This window comes from Malania oleifera, chromosome 2 (assembly GCF_029873635.1).
Source record: "Malania oleifera isolate guangnan ecotype guangnan chromosome 2, ASM2987363v1, whole genome shotgun sequence".
Lineage (NCBI taxonomy): Eukaryota > Viridiplantae > Streptophyta > Magnoliopsida > Santalales > Ximeniaceae > Malania > Malania oleifera.
In genome coordinates, this window is record NC_080418.1 from 130203089 (window position 1) to 130221055 (window position 17967).

Sequence of the window (17967 nt, forward strand, 5' to 3'; positions counted from 1 at the left end):
CGGACAAGTACTTATGATATAAATTTATTTGTAGTGAATCAATTTAAATGTAAAATTGATTGAGAAAATAAAATACAGACGTAGGCCATATTAGTATTGAGTAAAAATTTAAAATGTAAAATTTGAATAAATTTTAAATACTTTATTTTATAATATATGGGAAGTTGAACACTTATTAAATTTACATGTATTTATGTATTTTTTATATAAAATATATATTTATATATAATTATAATATTTTGTTATTAGATACTTTTGGTAAAAATTTTGCAAAAAATTGTATTGTGTTTTATATATTGTATTTAATATTTTTAAAAATAATTTCAATCACTTTTATAATTTTAATATATATAATGTATGTAAACATAAATGTAATACAGTATATATATTTCTACAGTTTTGAATAACATAGATTAAAATTAACTTTATAATTTTTGTAGATGTAAATATAAATCAAAGATAAAGAAAGTTGGTTCTAATAATTTAGATTAAGATTAATTTTATAATATAAAGTTACTGAGAAATAAAGACATGGAAAGTGGATGAGTTGGAAACCATTTAAATATATATATATTAGCGGAATTTATTCAAGTTAGGATTTTTAAATGTTGTCTTATAAAAAAAGAAAGGAGTTTTAAAAATAATAAAAATTTTATTGGCCATATGGGGAGAGAGAGAGAGAGAGAGAGAGAGAGAGAGAGAGAGAGAGAGAGAGAGAGAGAGAGAGAAGAGTTTAAAAAATAAGTGAACAATAATTTAAAAAATTAGGCCTTTGCCTCTGTTGGTAAAGAGAGGACAAAAAAAGTTGTATGTCTAAAAAGAAAAAATTGATGGGCCCTGCATGGGTCCCTTCCTCGACCTTGAGAGAGTGGAGAAGTAGAGAAGATAGAAAAAAAAAACAAAAAAAATAAAACAAAACTTAGATGAAAATAAAATTCAATGATACATGACATACTAGGTTTACATTATGTTTCAAAATTCATATATAATATAGATTTGGTCCCTTTATAGATTTGGTCCCTTTTTTTTCGGCTCAATTTGTCCTTTAGAAAGTGAAAGTTGGACACAATGCATTTAGTAAATATTTTTCATTCAACTTTTAAAAGTTAATTTAAAATTTTTTGAGAAATTTAAAAAATGTATGTAAAATTTTCAGAAGTTAAAATTGGGAAATAAGGGAAAAAAAAAGAGCACAAACAAAATTAGTATTACCTTCTTTTTTTTTGTAAATTTTGTGAACAATAACACAATTGTATTTATAAAAATCTTTTATACCTCGGTTGACATTTGATGAACATGCAATGTGCACTAAAGTAATTTAATTTGTACATTCTAAAATAAAAAGTTGAAACATTGGTCTAAAATTGTGTCCACCCTAAAATTAAGGGGACTTTCGGTCTCCTCATTATTATATTTTGCATTATTTTCAACTATAGATCTTTTTGAATATGCTCATCGATTAATTTATTGGGAACCTAATTTTTTACAGTTCAATATTAAAATATCGGTAATGCTTAGCATAACGTTGGCTATACTTTTTCAATCCATTATAACCTAACAAAGAGGGAGATATTTGACTTTTTATGAATCAAAGGTGGAACCCTCACTATCTATGTACAAATATAACAAATTAAGCAATATTAAAAATAATTAAAGAATTCTTTAAAATTTGTGTGGGTAAATTTATATATTATGCTTTTATTATTCAGCCAACTATTCTTCTAATTTGTTAAAAAAACACTAAAAGAGGGAAAATAATAAAATCAAAAGGTTTTTCTTCTCTATGATATCATAAAACATACATGAAAATTCAACTTAAATTAATAATCATTAATTAAAAAATCATTCATAATTAAATAATATAATCATTTGTATAAAAAATGTGACGCGCTTAGATAATTTAACTAATATTTCTCATATTGAATAGTTAGAAAGAGATTCGAAACGAATTTAAGCATATTTTTTGTATAGCATTCAGTGACTTTCGCTAAAAATAAAAATAAAAATAAAACCAAGTTATGAAATGAGATTTTTGAAAAACAATTAAAAAACCTTTTCCCCTAAATTAGAATTCTTAAAAAATATTTAACAAGAGAAAATTTTTGAGAGAACTTGTTAAAATTTTCAATTTAGATAGCGGAATTAATTATATAAATTTAAAAATAAAATATTTGGGATTAACACTTTACAATATACAATTAACAATCCAAATTTATTTTGACAATTTTATTTTTATCTTCATAATAAAATAAAAAAACATGTCTCTATTTGTTCTTTTATGTTTTCAATTAGAAAATAAAAATTAAAGATAAATTTGTCATTTAATACATAGAAAAATAATTATTAAAGTACAAAAAATATTTTATAAAATACTAATAAGTGTTATTTTGCATCTCCAAAAAAAAATAAAAAAATAAAATAAGACTGCAGTGCCCGCCATGATCCCGTCGCCACCCCCATCTCATCTCATCAGTCCCAACCGCGTCACGGTGGGCCATACTGTCAGGTGCTCTATCCACCCCCCATCAATGGCGCTCTCTCTCTCTCTCTCTCTGTTTTTGATTTTTGCGTAGCGCTTAAAATCTTCTACCCGCTGCTAAGTTCTGCACTGCTTTTAATGATAAATTAATTCTGAATCCCAACAGCTCCCGATTTTGGACAACGGACAGCCACACAGAAAACGTTGTATAGTTCAGAAAACAGAGAGAGAGAGAGAGAGAGAGAGAGACGGTAAGAAGGAAAGAAGGATGTCGGGAGGGGAAGAAGAAGGGACGACGTTGGAATTCACTCCCACATGGGTCGTCGCCCTTGTCTGCACCGTCATAGTCTCCATCTCCCTCGCCGTCGAACGCCTCATTCACTACGCCGGCAAGGTACCCACTACGCACCTCCCCCCCCCCCCCCCCCCCACTACCGGTGGGAAAAAAATAAAAAAGAGAATGCAGTGTCCCTCCCTTCCTATAATAATTTTTACTTCCAATTGACGACAATGTCACTCGTTGCCTGCAGAATTTGAAGAGGAAGAACCAGAAGCCTCTCTTCGAAGCCTTACAGAAAGTGAAAGAAGGTGGGTTTGCTCACATTACTCATTTCCCCCCTTCTTCTTCTTCTCCTTCCATTGTTGTCGTTTTGATTTGTGTGTTTGAGGGATTTTTTTTGGGGAGAGTGGGAAGGTTTAAATTCACGACGGGGATAATTTTGATGCTGCAGAGTTGATGCTTTTGGGGTTCATCTCGCTGCTTCTGACTGTATGCCAGAATCTGATCTCCAAAATTTGCGTCCCCAGCGACATGCTCACTCACATGCTGCCCTGCGCCGCCCCGGAGGAGAAAACTTCTAATTCGACAGAAACTGTTGCCCATTTTCAAAGCTTCTTCTCGTCTTTAATCCCTTCTGGCCCTCGAAGGCGCCTACTCGCCGAACATTCGGAATCTAAAAAGACCGGTTACTGCGCTCTTAAGGTAACGCGATGAGTTTCCTTTTTAAAGCCATTTTCATTGCCATATTTAGCGCTTATTACTGATAAAATTGTTTAAAAAAATTCCTGCCATAGTGCCATCTGCAGTACTATATACGCTAGCTCGTATGTAGTCTGTTTCCCAAATTTATTTGTGTTCTTTGATTGACGCAAACTTTTCGTATTAATTTAACAATGCCATAGTCTGAATCTGGTCATTCTGGTTGAGCAATTAGCACCGTCATGATTTTGTCCACTTGCTTTGTCGGCCTTTGTTCCCTTAAATAAACTTTTTTAGGGTTATCTCCCCAAAAGAGTGCTGGGTCACTTAAAACTTTTGTGGATTACTCCCATCAGACCTTTGGCAGCTGCTGAGGGAGGGCTAGGTACAGTGCACAAAGTAGCATGCATTGGAAATTCAAAACCAATTTGGCCCTTCTGTTCTTGCATCAATGCTATAGACATCCTGTTACTTTACTCTTCAAAGAAAGCCTTCTTGAAATAAGCTTTGACTAAACAAATCTAGAGCCTAGCAAATGGGTGATAAGCTCAGAACTAAGAAATGTCTTACAATCAATCAAGTGTTACCCTTCTTGAACTACGCAATAAGTGAAGATAAATTCTTTACACCAGTTGCGGATTACTTTTATTCAAACCTCTAGAGAAACACAAGTTCTATGCTATAACTTTGCAACGTTGACACCGTTAAGCTTAATGGGACAAGATAACAAACATATCACACTAAATAGTACTTCCCTTAAAGCACATGCAAAATGAAGATTGCTTCTTTATATCTTTGTAGAGATTTTTCTTTGATTTTTTGGCAATTCTAAAGAATTTCTGCAAGCTTTCTCAATTTACAAAACAGGCTCATGCTGCTCCTGATCAAAGCAATGGATGAGATTGAATCCTAGGATTCCTATCTTTTTTGCAAAGTCTATCACTCAGATTCTATCCATTTGTTTACTACAAATTTAATTTTGTTCTGCATTTTAAATCCTTGATCTTTGACATGAAATTTTGGTTGTAAAATGAAGATTGGAGGTTTTTTTAATTCCTTAGAAGGATGGTTATCAGTGTTAAAGGGTGGAAATTGACTTAATGGTGCATGGTAATCACTACTTTTTTGTTTCCCTTTGCACATTTTTCTGAACAGTTTGTGCATCTTTAAGAGTTTTTGATTGACTCGGGTTGAGGTTCATGGGAATTTTATTGATATGGTTGTATTGTTGGGGTGAAGCTAGTAGGAGATGATGACATGATGCTTTTCAAGGTGTTCAGTTAGTTGGAGTGTTGATAGATCAATATTCAATAGTTTCTTAGATTTACTGCGCCATATTTTGGAATGGTTGTTCAACTTTGTATTGCTCAGAAACTACTCAATATTTGGGTTTGATGATGTCCCAAACACAAAAATATTTTTGTGCAATATAACCATAGACTGCTAAATGTCAGTACCCCAAACTGAAAAGTAAACAGTCTTCTTATCATTGTACATCATCCTCTTGCTAAACCTTCTTAAAGTTATGCAAATGAAAATATAGTCTCTAGTTGTGTTTGCAACTGGATCGGTAGCTTTCTTATCCTTATTTTTACCCAATTTTTTGAATTCTTTCGTTGAGATACCCTTGGTGGTAGCAAAAAAAGGATAAATTCTAGAATGTTTTCTTTTTGGCTTGAAAGCCTTCGTATGCAATCATGGAAACCAAAAGCACCTATGACACCTCAAAATATAAGTGAGGGGCCATATGATATGGCTTCACGAAGATAGCAACTGATGGACATGGTTGATGTATTCTTCCAAGCATAGATGTGTCTAGGTAGTGATGAATCCTTTTTGGTTGACTTGATTCCCTTGAGATTTTTATCCAAACTGGTTACAGAAGCGAAGGGTGCTATAAATGGAAAATAATTTTGAAATTATATTTGATATAAAAGAAAAACCACGCTTATTATGATGAAATCATTTACTTTCTTTCCCCGTTCCAGTTGGACATAATTATTTTTTTGGATATTGATTGATTGATGTTCTTGTGGCAAATGGTTTAGAAAAGCAGAAGATGGTTTGTCCCACTCTGTCTCACATTGAGTATTTAATCTTCTTAACATGGTGCAAGAATGTTAAGGCTTGATATAGATTGTTTGCCCATAACCTAACAGCGTAAGTGATGTAGGACGGGATGGATCGACCTAGTCCTATGGTTCAACCCTCACAAACACATACACTAAAACACTATGGATTAAGAATTCAATTAACTAAGCATAAATACCATAAAGCATGCTTCAATTCACATGTTGTTTGAATTTTGAGAAGGTGTATGTATTTATCCAGCAAATAAGTCCCAATTGGTTCTTTCACAAAGGAATCAAGTTATATGTTGAAAAGTTGTTATTTCAAAGATTCAAAAATATAAGTTCTATGTTAGCAAACTAATATTCATCTAATTGATTTAAAGCTAGTGAGTGCCAATGTTGCAATCTATGGATTCAAGTGGTTGTTCAAAATGTGATTTTAATCTAACAACAAGGATTCCCAAAATATAACAAGGATTCAACACAAGTACTGAAGTTACCAAGAGAATTGTTTGGATGACTTTGACGTTGTTCAACACGAGATAAACCACGCCTTAAGTCCTTTCGTACAAGCTTTGAGTCACCAAAATGAACGCAGCAATGCAATGAAGAAAGAGTGGCCATGTGGGTGTATTTTGGGTTCGTACAAGCTTTGAGTCACCAAAATGAACGCAGCAATGCAATGAAGAAAGAGTGGCCATGTGGGTGTATTTTGGGTGTGGTTGTGTGGGTGTTAGATGGTAGGCTGTGAGGGTGAGGGAGGGATGATATGGTGATGAAGTCGTTGGATAGATAGTGGTCTCTGACCACTTGATCTCCGGAGAGAATGACGTAGCCTCACACTATACAATCGGAAGGTTGGACAAGCTTTCAAGCTCAACAATGGAATTCTATTCAATATTCAAACTTAGCTCCTTTCTTACAATGATACAAGACATATATAGACTTAGCAAGGGGAAGACATTAACTTACTAAGCTAGCATGGGGGACAAGACAATAAACAACTAACAATTCCCACATAAGCATGGTTGGCGCAAAAAGTAAATGCTCACAACTTACTAACACATTAACTACACTCACACATCTTACTAGACACACACATTAAACACTCTCACATGAAAGCAAGTTGTCTTGCAATATTACACATTAAATATAAAGACATAAGTTAAAGGGAGGCCCAATCTGTGTGGGGCCCACAAGACTGTGTGGGGCCCACATGGGTCTTCTTGCTTCAATACTTCACTTGGGGTCTTCTTGTATTGAAAGTCTTCAAGTACCTAATATTGTTGAAATAATATATCCAAGCACAATCTAAATCAATACATTAAAATCTTCAAAATAGTCTTTCATCACAATAAGTCTTCAAATCAAAGAGTCTTCCAATCACTCCATGTGTTCTTGCAAAACATATATGAACAATAGGGGACATCTGGAGGTCGTCCACACGTCACCTTGTTGGCAAAGGAGTGGACATCGGGAGGTCATCCATGTGTCACCAAATCAGCAAAAGAAAGGGGTATGACATGTTGATCCCCATCATTAAGCTTTAAGGTGAAGTGGTATACTAACTTGTATCAAAGCTGGTTACCAGGAGGTCCTATGCTCATCTTGTTGCCTGCATTTATTGTTTGGTGTTTATAAAATTTATTGTATATGCTGGATATACATTGTTAGCCCACAACCTAACAGCTTAAACTTTTAGGTAAAGTGGTAATCTAACAGAGAACATGCCTGAATTTGTGGTGCCCTTACTTCTGTGTTTTACAGAATCACATGTAAGTGTAATAGCAAAAGGAAGAGGAGAGACATGGTTTGCTATACTTTTTTTTTTCTTGTATAGAAGACAATTTTATTAAAACGAAGAAGCATAGTACATAACAGGGGACAAGGAGTCCTCCTTGGAACAAAAGATACAAAAAGCTATAATATACTAAAAGAACTAGAAAAAATAGTAAATTACAAGAGCCCTGCCCTCCAATCTCTCATGAGTTCGGACAGTGGTAATCTCTGAAAAAAGAGAATGCACCCAAAAGGAAGCAAGGAAAATTGTTTGCTGAACTTTCTTATAATAATGACTTCGTAAGAAAATGCACAAAGCTGTGGTGGTGCGTTGCATGTGAGTAGAGTTGTGCTCCCTGCAAGAAAAGTAAGATCACCAAGGGCAAATAGAATTGAGACTAGTTCTGTCACAAAGCAGCATAACATAATTTCATGGGTACTCTAATTAGAATTCAATCTATCCTTACGACTAGTTTACTACTATTTCATGGGAACTCTAATCAGAATTCAATCTATTCTTGTATAGCTAGTTAACTACTATCTCTTTGCAATCTAAATTTATTTAATTATCTAGATTTTGATGGCCTTATGAATCATCTCTCGTTCTGCCATTTATATAAGTCCTTGTAGGACCATAATAATTTGATGTGTTGTTGCTCTTGTATACCAAAATTAAGAGGTCTGATTATTTTTTATCTTTTCTCTATTTCAGAACAAGGTTCCGCTGTTATCTGAGGAAGCATTGCATCATCTGCATATATTTATCTTTGTCCTAGCAATTGTGCACGTGACGTTTTGTGTTCTTACTGTTCTTTTTGGTGGGGCGAAGGTGAGTATCTATATTTTCCCCTTCTTCTTCAAACTATATTTTTTTAACTAGTTTATCTTGGTGTAGATACGCCAATGGAAGCATTGGGAGGATTCTATTGCAAAGGATAATTATAATACGGACCATGGTAAGGATTTTTTTTTCTTTTTCCTTTTTCTTTTTTGATAAGTTGATGAATATATTAAGCACTAGATGAGCATAACTCATGTGCTGCACAACAACCATCACCGAGCCTTCCCACTGAGGCTGTATGAATCATTTTTCTCTGATCTGCATGATACAGTTTGCCCATGTGCATGCACAAAATACAAGAAGACATGCATAACCCACTCCTCCCCTGGTTAATGAAGAATGCATTTTTTTTGGCTTTTTTTCCTTTTTTTGGGGGGGGGGGGGGGGGCGAGGGGGAGGGGATGCAGGTGATCAGTAATGAACAATTCCATAGACGAAGCACTAACTTGATTGCATGTAGAACTTAGTGAACAAAAATATATTTTAAACTATATCTTTGTCTATACATTTGTAGTTTGAATTATTTGCATTTGCGTAAGTTTTATGCTAGAAGTTTCTCTAAGTGATTTTATCTAGAAGCTTAAAGCTATTAGGTTGTGGGCCAACAACAGATGTCAAGCCTTAACACTCCCCTGCAGGTTTGGTTTGATTGCACATTGAGGAGTGGAACTCTCGTGAGGAAGACAACAACATCCTACTTAGAATAATTTCATGAATAGAAGATAAACAAAGAGAACGATAATTGAACCTAGGGCCTCCTCGAAATCATGTTAAGTCACCACTTTGCCTAACAGTTTAAACTGTTATGTTGTGGGCAGACCAACAATGTTATCCTGCCTTAGCAAATATAGAAGGGTGATAAAAAACTATGCTTTAGCATTGGGAAGCCAAATAAAGAAAAACTAATAATTTGACACTGAATTGTTATGACTAGAAAATATTGGGAAACTATGCTCTATTCCCTAGCCTTTGATATTAAAAATAGTTAGGAAGCGATGGAGTGTTACTCAACCTTATAACAATGACACTATTGGGGATGTAATTTCTTGACTATTGGCATGATCCAGCAATTGAGTCTTCCCCCATCACAGGGATGGGCATTCTGTATTGCTGAATACGTAAGGAGGCATTCTAACCTGTTTTAGTCGAAGAATGTTGTTCGGACAAGCTATAATAATGTGTTCTTGGCATCCTATATTGTTGAATGGTGAACCCACTTGTCATAGTCTAGATTGGGATGATTTGCTTTTAACTAATTTATGATGGGTTTGGTGCTGAACTGCTGATCTCTGCCTGTTCTGTGCATGATTTGAATCTGTTTTCTGTGTTGTGCAGTTCTGCAAAAGAAGGTCACCAACGTCCATCAACATACTTTCATTAAGGAACACTTTCTGGGATTAGGAAAAAATTCAGCTTTACTGGGTTGGGTGGTAAGTTTGTACACTTTTGCACTAGAATCTTAATGCCATTTTTGAATTGAAGATCAAAATTTACATACAGAAAATTGAGCCCAAAGTGGTTCTTTGTTTTTCTGAATGAGAGATTTAGATTGAATTATGCATGTCTTCATTCTGTGTGTATTATGTTGCTTTTCCCAACTTCATTGGTCTTGTCCTTGTTATTTAATTTGTATAAAAAGTAAATCTTATGCACGTGCTAGATGGCATGGTGTGTCACCATTTAGGTGTAATGTTGGTCGTACTTGTTGTTATCATTATTATAGGAATGTGATGTGGCATATATTATGCTGTACTTTCCACATGAAAAATGACATGTATTGCCGATGCATAGTGTGCCTTGACAGTATCGCACCTATCCATGATATTATACAATTGGTAAGTTATGATACTTGCAAATCTGCAATATTTATTTATTTGAGTGAAAAATATGCAATACTATGTGCATTGAGAGGGATTAAATGCACTTGTTCATATACTTTATGACAAAAGTCATCACTTCTCTTGATTGTCAGACAAATTGTGTTTTAGTATCCAGTGCCACTACTTTTGTAGATTACCACTTTAACTTAAAACTTAAGATGTTATGTTGTGAGCCAACAACATGTATCAAGCTTTTAACACTCCCCTGCACTTGCAACACAGTAGCATGTGGAGAGATAAACAATGATGAATAACACCCATTATAGGGAATACAATAATTTTAAACACCACACAACAAACGTGGGCAACAAGACTAGAATTCAAGACTTCTAGGAATCATAGCTTCTAATACCATGTTCGATCACTACTTTGCTTAAAAGCTGGTGGTGTTAGGTTGTGGGCCAACAACATGTATCAAGCTTTAACAACCTCTACATCAACAAGAGACTATCTGTACATTTTATTTTCTTTTTCTTTTGTGATTACTGATTAGCTAGGCTTATGGATTCAAGGAGAGGTTTTTGGTGTAGCTGGAATTTTTGTGAACTTGAAATCCAAGTTGAAACTATGAACTGAGAAAAAAAAGAGAAAAAAAAGGAAAACACACACAAGCATGCACACAATTACACAGATAAATTTGAGAAAGCCTTAAAAGAGTAAATGTTGAGGTTTCTATTACAGGTCAAGTTTTACTAACTTAAATATAAGTTGAACTTGAAAATAAATAAAAATAAATTCAAAAAGTCCTGACAGGTCATTCATACATCCATCTGTTACAATGACAATATTTGTATGATTGCTTTTGTGAAATTGCATGATCATAAGTCCCCTTGTGTTTAGTGTGGGGGAGACCTCAGCTATGATGTCTGATATTTTAATTTCAATTATTTTTCATAATTTTATTTCCAGAGATCAGTCAGGAAAAATTCTTAAGGCTACAACATCAAACTTACTATTTAAGTTGTAGCACTACAAGCTATTATTTCTTCGCTGAGTGAAATGGACTACTCTTCTAATGTAATCAGTTTTTTTTTTCCTTTTTTTCCCACCCAGCATTCATTCTTCAAGCAATTTTATGCATCCGTGACAAAGTCCGATTACATTACACTACGACTAGGTTTCATTATGGTAAGCTAATATGGTATGAGGCTAATGTTTCCAATGTTTATTTGCTGCTTCTTTATAAGCATCTTCATGTTGAAATTATTTCTACTACAGACGCACTGCAAGACAAACCCAAAGTTTGATTTTCACAAGTACATGATCCGTGCCCTGGAAGATGATTTTAAGAAAGTTGTTGGGATAAGGCAAGAGATGGCTGAGAATACCTACATAATTGTGAAATTTTTTATTATAAATTGTGTGTGTCATCTGCACATGGTGATAAATGCTGGAGTTGTTACTTTTTTTAATAAAAAATAATTTACTATCTACCTGATTAATGGATTGATATTTGATTTTGTCGGTTGCAGCTGGTATCTTTGGATATTTGTCGTCATCTTCTTGTTGCTGAATATTAATGGTATGCTACTTCTTTGAATTAATTAACAAATAAGTAATTAACTCCATTTTTTGTCCTAATCGCAAATTTTATTGATGGTTGTAACCTTTTCATTTGTTTTGGTGTTCATTGTAAGTATGATGTCACATCAGGGTTAGTGTTCCTTCCTCACTTATTAAATTTGCTATAGAAATTGAGGTTGGAGTTCAGTTTGCATCTCAAGCCAATGGGGAAGATGTAATCCTCAGTTGCTTTTTTTTGACTTCCATCTATGCACTCTGCTTTGTTTTTATGTTTTTATGTACTGTTTGATTTTGGTAAGGCAAGTTATGTTTCACTTATCAGATGGGGTTGTGACATGCTTAGAAAATTCATTTTCTTTTTTCTGAAGTTTGATTAGGGGTGTACAAAATTTACCGAAAAACCGAGAACCAGACCGAAACTGAACCGTTTGAAACTTCGGTTCGGTATTTCAGTTTTGGTCTTTGGTTTTGGTTTTGAATTTATAAAAAACTGACTTTCGGTTTCGGTTTCGGTTTCACTTAAAAACCAAACTGCAAAAACCGAAAACTGATTATAATTTTAAAATGATTATTTTTAATACTATATATATGTGTATTGTAAAATATATTATTTCTTTAATTATATAATTGAAACCATTTAATACCATGTTTTATTAATTAATTTTTTTTGACTAATTAAATTTGCATTGATGTTGAACTTGCTCAAGGATAAGGACGGAGTGGGAAAGGATTTTATATAAGATGCATGAGTCTCAACATCCTCATTTTGGCGATGTGGGATGAGTGTAGTAGAGTGGAAGATCTGGCTGTTGGGTTGGGGACTTGGCCTGGGGAACCTTTGTCCCACATTGGTTGGAGGAAGAATAGAAGCTCCCTCCCTTCCCATATAAAAGTTCATCTAGCCTTTCTATCAATTCATTAAGGCCCTGCACTCAAGTTGTGTGAGCGGGCCACTAGTCTACATTAGATGGGCTTGATTTAGGTTTGGGCTCTTTTGGGCTTGCAAATCTTTTTATTTATTTATTTATTTTTAAATTATAAAATTTGTATTAAAAATCGAGTGAAAACTGAACCGAACCGTAAAAATTCAGTTTACGGTTACACTAAACTGTTGGTGTACGGTTTGGTTTCGGTTTTAGATTTTGAAAACCGAACTTTTCGGTTTGGTTATCGGTTTTGGTCAAAACCGAATCGATAAGAACCGATTACACCCCTAAAGTTGATGATGGTGATATAAGCGACCTTACTTGTTGCTCGATACTCTTGATTCCTTTCAATCTACATGGCAAGATAGCAAAATTTGTAGATAAGAGTGCTTTGGGCACTTTTTTCAAGCCTTTTATTCTCATCTCTTTCATTCCCCTAATGTAATCTCTTTTCCATGGGTTAATTGTATTTGGAAGACTAAAATTAGATATAAAGTTAGGACATAGGGCTTTTGTCTTGTCAGTGATTCTCCAAAATGTCAATGCTAACAACTTATTACAGGTGAGGATAGCTAAAATGGCACTTTCTTCCAATGGAGTCTCATATTCATCTCCTTTTTTCTTTTTTAAATTATGTCCCACTGCAGAAATTTGATTTAGAATATACTGCTTGGTTTTTTGAGGACCATTGTGTTTTCCAGGCAAGGTTAGAGGAATTTCCGTAAATGACTTTAGATATTTTTTGAGAGATAAGTATAAACAGGCCCAGATTATGGTATTCTGCTATACTTTCAGTTATCCAATCTTCATGGTTGGAGAGGAAAACTGGGATTTTTATGAGTGAAGTCGTGCATCTATAATTTCTGTGAGATAATGTTGTTTTCTGGCTTCTTTTCATTTTCTGCTATTGTTATTTTCAAAGGAGTGGCTCTTGCTGATATTCAACATGACTGAAGGGCTTTCTTTTTTGTTCTATTTTTCTCTTTTTTTTATCCTGCCGTCATAATTATCTTTTTTCTCATCTCTTAATATACTCCTGTTTTATCCCCCCCCAAAAAAAATTTGCTTATCTGCTCTATGTTGGGGTCATGTTCTAATGTCAAGTTATAATCTATTAGAGGACAGGTGTTTTCTTCAGTGATTCATTTGCAACTTAAATAGTGATGAACATTATTGGTTCTGTTTTTGGTTTTTGTCATGCATGCTGAACAATCTCAGATAGATGATTATCACCTTTGTCCCTTATTGATCTTAGCAATAACCTCCAAATTTTTTTGGATACATTCATTCCTAGTTGTTTTTTACCATTGCCTTGAATTTAATTATATTCATTCTCGTGCATGTTTCTTGATTTTTTAGACCACATTGTGCTTCCAACTTATAAAACTTCAGTGTAATTACTGCTATTTGCTAGTTATAAAATGCTCTTCAGGCACACCTTTGTCCATTTGTATTAACAATAATCTCCAAATTTTTTTGGATACATTCATTCCCAGTTGTTTTTTTACCATTGTCTTGAATTTAATTATATTCATTCTCGTGCATGTTTCTTGATTTTTTAGACCACACTGTGCTTCCAACTTATGGAACTTCAGTGTAATTAATGCTATTTGCTAGTTATAAAATGCTCTTCTGGCACACCTTTGTCCATTTGTATTAGGTTTTGTGTTTCAATTCTACTGTTAATAAATATAAGAATATAGATAATCCTATTGCCTCAGGATTATGTGCGGTTGTTGTACAAAAAGATTGCAATTTCATTGGGATGAATTGCTATTATTATTTAGATAAAAATTGTGATGTAGGATGGGAAATGGGTATTTGGATGGATAATTTTGACCCAATTTGGAGACCAATATCAATTTATAGGTTCAAAGGATTGTTTGGTGTCCTAAACCAAATGTCTTCAGTTAATTAGTAGTTATTATGTGTGTAGTTCAATTAGTGGTAGGCTTATGTGTATTTGGGGGTTTGTTTGTAATATATGTGGGTTTAGGGGTTCATTTATAATTTCTTGTATCTGTAGGGCTTTATTGTAATTTTTTTTTGTTGTAAATTTAGCCTTTCTTTTAAATAGGTTGTGAAAGTCATGGAAGAGATCGTTTTTTTTTTTTGAGTTTGAATATTGAATTGAACATGTGTTTTCACCCCATTGTATCTCCTTGCTACTCTCCTCTCCCATCTTCTGTCTTCCCTCTTTTATCTATTTCTCTTCCAATTTCGCTCTTGAAAGTAATTTTATATTGCTGTTCTGCTTCATTTTGGATGGATAGTTGTCCATGAAGAACTGGAACCTCCAGTCCACTCACTCTTTTTCAGCCCATGACCTCATTCATTTTTCTATAAATGATTAAAAATAATGATAATTTAAATTTTTCTTACTGATAATCTTTATCAATGCCCTCATTCAGTTATGCTTTGGAAATGTGCATTATTTTGTGTGATAGTCAGGTAAAATTCTTCTCCATTTTACTCGCACATGTAGGTTATGCATACCTAGAAGCAATTTGCAACTAAATCCAAACTTGATTCTGGTCTATTTTATTTTCAATTTATCCTCTTTATTGCTTATTGATAAAATGCACAAAATTGATTGTAAGATGCATGCTTATCTATCAATCTTAACAAGCCATTCATAATTGCTGCTAGATATTTTACAAGGACTCTCACATATTGTCTCTTTTGTCTTATTTCTTAAACCTTTTGATTTGAAGTTCTTTTGCATTGAATATGTTTGTTTCTTTCTTGTTGTGAAGAAAGACATTTTGTAACAAGAGATGATATCAATTTAATTTCTTCTTCTTTCTTGTTGTGAAGAAAGACATTTTGTAACAAGAGATGATATAAATTTAATTTCTTCTCACTTTGTTGCAATTTGTATCTCAATATTAAGAGCTCAATCCATTTATTTAAAGCATCCCTTTATATGTGTGTGTAGGCATTGTTAAGTTGTGGCATAGTATTCTTTTTCATTTTGGATAGCTACCTGAAGATGGCTTACGGAAACAATACATTCTTGTATTCTTGTGCAGGTTGGCACACATACTTTTGGATAGCTTTCATTCCTTTCATAGTGAGTAGTTTTAACATAATCCCAATGTGCATGTTTATGTTTCACCATTCACCAGGCTTGCATACTCACTTTTTTCCTTCCTTTCAAATAATTTTATGCATAAATGGATGTACAGAAGTTAGTAATTATCTAGCTGTATGTTGTGTGCTCATGTTATTCAATATTTAAAATTTGCCCATACATGTACAAAATCCTTGCGAACATTTGTTTTGAATTGGTAAGCAGCGCATGGTCAATTCTACCTTTTATGTTTTTTCCTACTTGCATTTCATATGATGTATTTTGTTCAAATAATTTTTAAAGGCACTGACTTGTATTTCCATGGTTGATTTTCATCTGTTTTATACTTGATGCTAGCCTGTAGTTGAGGTTCTATCACTAACTTGTGTTTGAAGGCCCAGTCTCTTAGCTGAGTTTGGAAAACATTTCTATCAAATTGATGCAAAAATTGGTTTTGTATGATATTGGCATCAAAATATAAGAATGGCTTAAAACATAAATCATGATAGCTCATATGCACATGTATCACTTATTTGTTTTTTGAAACTCCCCACAAATACATTGCTTATTTAGATTAACTAAGCTTGGGAAATAAGAAAAGTTGGTAGGCAAATTGGCAATGCTATTTGTGACCTAAGTGAAGATGGTCATATATGGTAAAGTATATACAACAAACATCAATTATTATTATTATTATTATTTGTGTTAATGCTTTATAGTTGTTTTGTATGGAAGAGAAACAGACATTCTATTGTATCTAAAGGAGCAAATTTTTAGTCTGTGATTAAATCTAGGATTTCCAGGATTGGATCTGACTGGATCCATGTCCAATCCAAATAGTTAAATACGATACATGATTTTTTTCATTAATTAATTGGAATTTGGATCCATTATTCTATGCAAGAAGCCAACCAAATTTGGATACATATTGACATACTCCAATTACAGTACCATTTTGGTTATTATGTTCATAGTAATATAATATAACGACAACAAACAAGCTTAAGCCCCACTAGGTGGGGTCAGCTACATCCTACAAGAATCCTCTTCTAATCATTCTACATGATCCAGAGGCAATATATCCTTTGACAAATGGAGGGCTGTCAAATCATTACCTACTATCTCACTCTAAGCTATTCTAGGTCTACCCCTCCCCTCCTCCTGGCAGTAACATTAACTAGTTCACTCCTCTTTGGTGCGCTATTTGGCCTATTACTTTTACAATTAATTCATTTTTATTTTTTGAAATAATTTTTCTCTTCAAAAATATTACTTTGAAGAAGTGACAAGTTCTCATGGTATTGAAACTCTAGATTAAAAGTTTTTTTAAAGGTTTTCTGCAGCAGAGATATTTAAATGCTTGGTCATTTTTTTTCTATTTTTTTGTAAGCTTTGAGAAATGGAGTTTCTTGGGGTCTCTGTCTCTGTCTCTGTCTCTCTCTCTCTTTCTCTCACACACACACACACACACACACACACACACTCACACAGGTTCTTTCCTTCTTCATCATCATCATCTTCTTCTTCTTCTTCTTTTAATTCTATCAATAGATATAAGTTCTAATATTTGTCCTACATCAGGAACTTCCTTTCCTTTCCTTTCATTTCTCCCAAAGACTGAAACAAATTCAACGATTCTTGTTTCTTCAGCCCTAAAATCATGAAAAAGCAATAAGGATTTTATGGGTTGAGAAATCTTGTTTCTTCTATATTCTTGGATTTTGAATCTTGAATTTAGATTGAAGAATTCTTACAATTCCTCGTTGTTTAAATATTCTTTGATCGATTTACGTTAGCAGCATCAAATTGCGGTAGAGACGAGAATATAGCAGCCAAAGCCATAGAAAATCAAATCGTGGTTGACCTAAAACTTCAGATCCATTTGCTGACCCAACTCCTATTTGGGCAGATTGAAGAGTTCTCTCAATTCCTCATTGCTTAAATATTCTTCAATTGATTCTCGTAACAAACATCAATTTGCCTGCATCAATGGGTTTTTTTCAAGCAGTTGTCTTCACCGTTTTAGTTTCAGCCATCAGTGAGATCTTCTCCTCTCTTGTTATTAAACATAATAACGGGGTGGATTTATTTTAGATAGAGACATAAAAGATAATGTAGTAGATGTTAAAAGCATAGGAGTTAGGATCATTACAATCAAGTTAGTTTTAGGCTTAGAGATAGTAAACGTCATTAGTGTATATTCTCCCCAAATAAGCTTAGCAGAAATTTGAAAAGACAATTTTGGTAAGATATGGATAGTATTTTACAAGAGCTTCTGACGTTTGAGAAGACATTCATAAGAGCTGATTTGAATGGTCACATTAGGAAGGATAATATAGGGTATGAGAGGCTGCATGGAGGTCATGGATATGGAGATAAAAATGAGTTTGGTGATACAATCTTTGATTTTGCTA

General features: G+C 33.7%; 1 protein-coding gene across 1 annotated transcript in view; it reads left to right on the forward strand.

Annotated features, from left to right (window-relative positions):
• Positions 1–2446: 2446 nt before the first annotated feature.
• The window catches only part of LOC131147738 (MLO-like protein 1), a 46845-nt gene continuing 31324 nt past the window's right edge, over positions 2447–17967 (forward strand). Inside the window, exons 1-10 of the mRNA XM_058097281.1 lie at positions 2447–2873; positions 3010–3067; positions 3211–3461; positions 8022–8138; positions 8205–8265; positions 9486–9580; positions 11084–11158; positions 11249–11337; positions 11503–11552; positions 15513–15553. Of these exons, the coding sequence (XP_057953264.1) occupies positions 2748–2873; positions 3010–3067; positions 3211–3461; positions 8022–8138; positions 8205–8265; positions 9486–9580; positions 11084–11158; positions 11249–11337; positions 11503–11552; positions 15513–15553 (963 nt within the window). The 5' untranslated portion in view covers positions 2447–2747. The remainder of the gene's footprint in view (positions 2874–3009; positions 3068–3210; positions 3462–8021; positions 8139–8204; positions 8266–9485; positions 9581–11083; positions 11159–11248; positions 11338–11502; positions 11553–15512; positions 15554–17967) is intronic.